We start from the raw sequence: 6,175 nt of genomic DNA on the forward strand, positions 1-6,175 counted from the left end.
TAAGGGGAAAACGTGTACCTAGCAAGTTCTGCTTGTTACTTACACTGTGTGTCTTCCACACTGAGGGCATTTTGTACTACCTTTATCACTGTTAATAGACAAATACATCCCGCAAGAGCACAGAAGCATGGTGAATTATCTAACCTTTAAAGAAGCTTTTATAAATAATACACCATGTCTCCACAGAATTGATGCTGCTGGTGGTAACTTATAAAATTTTAACATTAGGGGAGGAGAATATGGAATAGGATGTTGTGTTTTGTTTCCAGTAAAGCTTTTCTATCAATATTAGCATAAATGCTGTATTCAAAGTGGACTCGAGTCTCACTGGCCTGTTAAAACTGCCACTCCAGTGTTGCCATCCTGATGTTTAGTTTGGGACAAGAAAAACCTTCTGTTCTTTCAGTACTGGGATTGTGATGCTTGGACCAGCAGATACACTGTCCCACTCACTCACACACTCTTCATCTCACTGTTTGTTGAATTTTATCACCTTTTTTTCTCTCTTCTCTAAAGATGTCACAGAAATCTCACTCTACGTGGAGAAAAAAAAAACCCTAAAGATGAGCAACTAACAGTCGGTGCTTTTGTTTCTGTAGGACATTACACCTGCTCCATCACAATGCACAGACTGACCGACCAGCAGCTGAAGCACCTCAGCATGAGTAAAACTGCCCTCAGAGTTACAGCTTCGATCCAAGGTGGCCACTTCTCTGGGGAGCAGATCAGCGCTGAGGTGCCATTCAACCCCGGGTTTTATGCTGACCAAACAGAAATGTTTTTAAGCAACCATTACACAAGCTCTGAGGTGAAAATATTTGGTGCCACCAAAATTCTTGATACCCTGGAGGTGAGTATTGCTGGACAGTATCACAACGCAGTTGAAAGTGTTTGGAACTGTTACATGCAGCTTTCTAACCAAAGGTGTTCTCTGCCACCTTTACCATGTCAAGGTTGCTCCTGAGGTGATTTGGAAGTACATGCTCAGTTGTCACTTGTTTTGGGATTGTAGAAATGTGCCAGGCCCCCCTCGGATCAGTTAACCAGCTCGCTGGTGGGGAAGGACAAAGTCTGCCCAATCCCTTGTGGCAGGGGCAGGTTCTTGCCCACTTCTTTGTTTGACTGCTCATATGTAGCCCAGTGAGGGAAGCTTTGATTTTTGCTTCTAAGGGGTTAGTCCAGACTCACAGAAGCAGCAGTTGATGGGGCAACCTTAGCAATAAACAGGGTGAAGTGCTGCAGGTGTCACTGTAAAGTTACAACTGAGCCTAACTCACTTCTGATGCAGGGTGAGTTGCTCTGTGTTTCTTTGAAATAACATGTTACAGAATCCCAGACTGGTGGGGGTTGAAAGTGACCGTGGGGGATCATCCAGGCCCAACCCCCTGTTAGAGCAGGCTCCCCCACAGCAGGTTGACCAGCCTGGCGTCCAGGCGGGGTTGGATTGTCTCCAAAGAAGGCAACTCCACACCCTCTCTGGCCAGCCGGTGCTGTTACAGAATCCCAGACTGGTGGGGGTTGAAAGTGACCGTGGGGGATCATCCAGGCCCAACCCCCTGTTAGAGCAGGCTCCCCCACAGCAGGTTGACCAGCCTGGCTTCCAGGCAGGTTTGGAATGTCTCCAAAGAAGGAAACTCCACAACCTCTCTGGGCAGCCTGGGCCAGGGTTCCATCACCCTCATAGCAAAGAAGCTTCTCCTCATGGTCAGGTGGAACTTCTGGGTTCCAGGATGTACCCATTGGCCCTGTCCTGTCTCTGGGCACCACTGGGCAGAATCTGGCCCCATCTTCCTGATCCCCCTTTAGCTATTGATCAGTGTTGATGAGGTCCCCTCTCAGGCTGCTCTTCTCCAGCTGAACAACCCCAGGGCTCTCAGCCTCTCCTCGGCACAGAGATGCTCCAGCCCCCTCAGCATCCTCGTAGCCTCCACTGGACTCTCTCCAGTAGTTCCCTGTAGTTCCCTGACTCTGTTGAACTGGGGAGCCCAGAACAGGACACTGTACTCCATTTGTGGCCTCACCAGGGCAGAGTAGAGGGGGAGGAGAACCTCCCTTGACCTGCTGGTCACACTTTTCTCAGTGCATCCCAGGAAACCATTGGCTTTCTTAGCCACGAGGGTCCATTGCTGGCTCATGGTGAACTTGCTTTTCACCAGCACTCCCAGTTTCTTTTCCATGGAGCTGCCTTCCAGCAGGTCACCCCTCACCTGTACTGGTGCAGGGGGTTATTCCTCCCCAGGGTGAGGACCCCACACTTGCCCTTGTTGAACCCAGTCCGGTTCCTCTTCACCCAACTCTCCAGCCTGTCCAGGTCTCACTGAATGCCAGCACAGCCTGACAGTGTGTCAGCCACTCCTCCCAGTTCTGTATCATCAGCAAACTGGCTGAGGGGACACTCCATCCCTTCATCCAGATCACTGACGAATCTGTTGAACAAGACTGGACCCAGTCCTAACCACTGAGGAACACCTCTAGCAACAGGCCTCCAGCTAGTCTCTGTGCCGCGTATCACAACCCTCTGAGTTGTGCTGTTCAGCCAGTTCTTGATCCACTTCACTGTCCACTCATCCAACCCCACCTCCTAAGCTTCCCTAAGAGGGTGTTCTGGGACCCAGTGTCACTGTCACACTTCCGACATGTGGCCTGGAAGCTGAGGATGTACTGTTCTTTCTCAAGCAGTCTGTTCAAGGTTTTTTTCCTTGGCAGGTGAAATGTGGGTCACCAACAGTGAAGGCATTTGAGAAGGAGAAATCGTATGGGCTGCCCAGTTACGTAGTCTACAATGTTAGTCTGTCTGAGCCAAGAGTGTCGAACCAAGGATCCTTATCAACCACCCTAACTGTCTCCAGTCCTTTGACTGACCAGTCGATCACTATCCCAGTGACAGTGATTTACTTGGCTGACAGAACCAGCGCTCCAGTGAAACGTAAGTTGATCTCAAGACTTCACAGGCCAGAATAAGCCTCTAACTCCAGTAATGTTCCGGAGGTTATGAAATGTGGTGTGTTCACGTCTGAGCTGACGTTAAGCTGGTCCCTGTGACCAGAAGACCTGAAGACAGTTGGTCATTATGACTGGAGCTGAACATATTGTCCTTTGGGGTCAGCCCAAAATACTCGAAGTTGGCATAAATATCCCAGTGCTAAAGTGTCAGAGTAACTTTTTTTGCTCTTATTTTGTTTATCTCAAGCACGAATGTTATTTTGATGAGCATTTCAGGGCTGAGAATATGAAGAACACGCATGAGACCTCGTGTCTCGCTGTCTGAAGCAAACTGGCAAATTTTGAAGGCTGCACTGGAAATAGTCACTAGAATCAAAGACTGAGTCGATTACTCTAATTTGTTATAAATAGGAACCTTCTTTTGGCTATTTCAGTTTAAAAACTGTTAGCTCCTGAAGCTGATGCTCTTTTAACTCGGTATTGTCTCCTCTTAATCAATTCTGCAGATGGAGCCGGTCTGTTCCAGCACTTTCTCAGTTTCTACCCAGTGACGTTCTTCACGCTCTTTGCACTGCTAGCAGGGTCAGCTGTGATGCTTATAGGTAAGAGAAGGAAAGATGGCTAAAGTATTTTTGTCCATCACTTCTTACGGCTGTAAGATGCACAGGAATAATTTCCATGTGACTTTCAATTTCATTGTTGGGTTTTTTGTTTGTTTTTTGGCGTTCTGGTTTATTTTTTTTACCATGTCTTGCAGCCTGTCATGCCATTTTCTCCCCGAAAGAACAGCACAGTCACCCAGCGTTTACCCCAAGGACAACTCCTCAGCACAGCCATAACAGTAAGCAGCAGTTACCCCCTTAGAAATTAATTGCTACATCTGGCTTTTGATCTTGCAGTCATGTTTATCTATTTTTTTCATATTTATTCCCAATTTTACCTATTTGCAGCGTTGCAGAATCAGACTCTCAGAAACAGGGAAGTAGGCAGCAAGCTAAAGGGGTTATTTCTCTGTAGATCATTAGACTCGCTTCTTCCTGCAGATGATCAAGAGCAGTTGTTTTTCTCCCTTCTTGTACCAGTCCTGCCTGTGATTGGTTTTTTTCTGCTTTTCCCCTGTGGTTTAGGTTTCCTTGGATCACCTGTGCCTTCCCCAGGCTATCAGTTCTCCAGCAGGCAACGAAGTCCATCGACCTCGCTCTGGAGCACTGGTTATGGCTCACGTTAGAGACAGCCAGACTCCATGCACTAGGGCTGCAAAATAAAAACAAAAATTTAAAAAAAATCAGTTCCTTGAACAGTAGCGAACTGAAGAACTTCCACAGTTTTGATGGAATTCAAGTCATCTCTAGAATGCAACTAGCTTCATAATTGTTTGTTTCTGTATTTAGAGCGCTTTGAGTTTGGGTTTTTTTTTTATGTCAGCGCTTCAGTTCTCCGCTTATTTTATCTGCTGTTTTATGCTCAGCTCGTAAGGACGACTGGACAGAAGCAGTGTTTACGCTGAGCGAACTTTCTTGCACTCTTCAAGTGACTAGAAGTTAAGCCTAGTGCTTAAGAAGTTAAGTGATAGTGCTAAAAGTTTATTTGCTTTTTGTAAAAAATTCAATTTCTTTTTAATGAACTTTTTTAAAAAGGGATATAGAAAAACATGTAAAGTATGAGCCAAAAATATATTTCAAAGAACTAGTTTTTTTGTTTTGAGTTCCAAAGACTCAGGAATGTACTTGCACTGGTAAATGTTCTTATGTTTAGCCTTACAATGTGATTCCTCACCATACTTTGCTGTTTTAACATTAGGAATGCTGGAACAACTGTGAATATTTGGAGGTTTTGTTTTATGTATGTTGTTTTTTTTTTTTTTTAACAACAGAAAAGAACAACGTAACTGTGGCTTCCTTTGGGTACAGCTGCTGTATTTCCTGTTACTGTAAGCACTTTGGCCTGGGAATGTGAAAGCTTGTGCCTTCTAGAAGGCCTGTTCTTCTGGTAGTAAATATTTGTAATTGATGGCAATTATCTTCCCGTGATCTGGTACAAATAGAGCACATATAGGTCATTTCACACCCAGTACCTTGCTGGAAACTGAGCCTCCTTTCATTCCCACTGGTTGCCGGGTGCGCTGGAACGTAGTGGCTTGCTTCACAGTGGCAATGAGTGACCTTTGCAGTTGGCTCGATCTGCTTGTGTCCGTACAAACTGACACAGCCACACCAGGACCCTCATTTAAATGATAGAGCAAGATGTTACCGGTATGTCCCGACTTTGGGATATTTGTACCGTAATTTCCTGTTAATAAGTGCTCGTGTCAGTCTGTAAAAGGCACCGTACCGTTTAACTGTGTCAGTATTACGGGGGGGTGGGATGGGTGGCTGACTTTTTTTTTTTTTCTCTAAGACACACAGATACAAAATGCACAGTTGCGGGTCCATCAAAATTCTCTGCTGCCCCAGGCAGGTGGTGACTGTGCACTCAGGTATATTTTGCTTTCTAAACAGCAAGGTAAGGTTCACTGACATGAACTTTCCTCCAAGTGGACTTTAAACAGATGAAAAGAGAAACTTGGTTCTGATTTTTAGTCCTAAAATACTTCCCTGAGAATACAAAAAAAAAAAGGTGTTTCAGTTGGAATCCTTTCTTTTGAGGATTGTAATGGTAATGGCAGTACCTGTGAATCCATACGCGGTATTTTGCAGCCATCAGATAAGGGCTCTGTTGACACAGAACAAGTATCACATTTTAATTGTGAATAATATTCCGGCTGCCTGACCTCTGCAAAGGACCATAACGGAAGTGAGGCAGTCAGGGGAACATAGTGAAACAGCCAGCGGGGTGGCACAGGGACACAGTTTACGGCCTGCAGTTCGGGTTCCCTGCAATGTTGTTCCGTGGGGGTCCACTGAGTCTTGTGTAACTTCCTGGCTAGTTTGGAGAAGCTGTGCCTTATGTGCTAGTACTACCTAAAGTTGACTGTTTGGGTGTAAATAATACTCATTTGGATCTGTGTTATTTAATAAAGTTTGTACGATTCCTATACAATGTTGTTGATGAACTCGTGTTTTGGCTATTCAGAATTTAGCACTAGGCTCTAAATTTGTACTTGACCCCCTGCAGCCCCTCAGTATTTGCAGTCACTGTTTTACACTCATTTTCACTTTTGTAACAATTTTTCACCCAGTATTTGTTGTCAGGGGCTTTCCCCGGTTTTCACTAAGCCTCTTCAATTCCTGCT

General features: G+C 45.4%; 1 protein-coding gene across 1 annotated transcript in view; it reads left to right on the forward strand.

Moving 5' to 3' along the window:
• The window catches only part of NUP210 (nucleoporin 210kDa), a gene marked incomplete at both ends in the record, with an annotated part of 40,395 nt that extends 36,611 nt beyond the window's left edge, over positions 1-3,784 (forward strand). The window contains 4 exons of the mRNA XM_010132894.1: positions 600-850; positions 2,707-2,926; positions 3,450-3,545; positions 3,701-3,784. Of these exons, the coding sequence (XP_010131196.1) occupies positions 600-850; positions 2,707-2,926; positions 3,450-3,545; positions 3,701-3,784 (651 nt within the window). The remainder of the gene's footprint in view (positions 1-599; positions 851-2,706; positions 2,927-3,449; positions 3,546-3,700) is intronic.
• Positions 3,785-6,175: the final 2,391 nt, after the last annotated feature.

Source organism: Buceros rhinoceros, unplaced genomic scaffold (assembly GCF_000710305.1).
Source record: "Buceros rhinoceros silvestris isolate BGI_N320 unplaced genomic scaffold, ASM71030v1 scaffold14083, whole genome shotgun sequence".
Lineage (NCBI taxonomy): Eukaryota > Metazoa > Chordata > Aves > Bucerotiformes > Bucerotidae > Buceros > Buceros rhinoceros.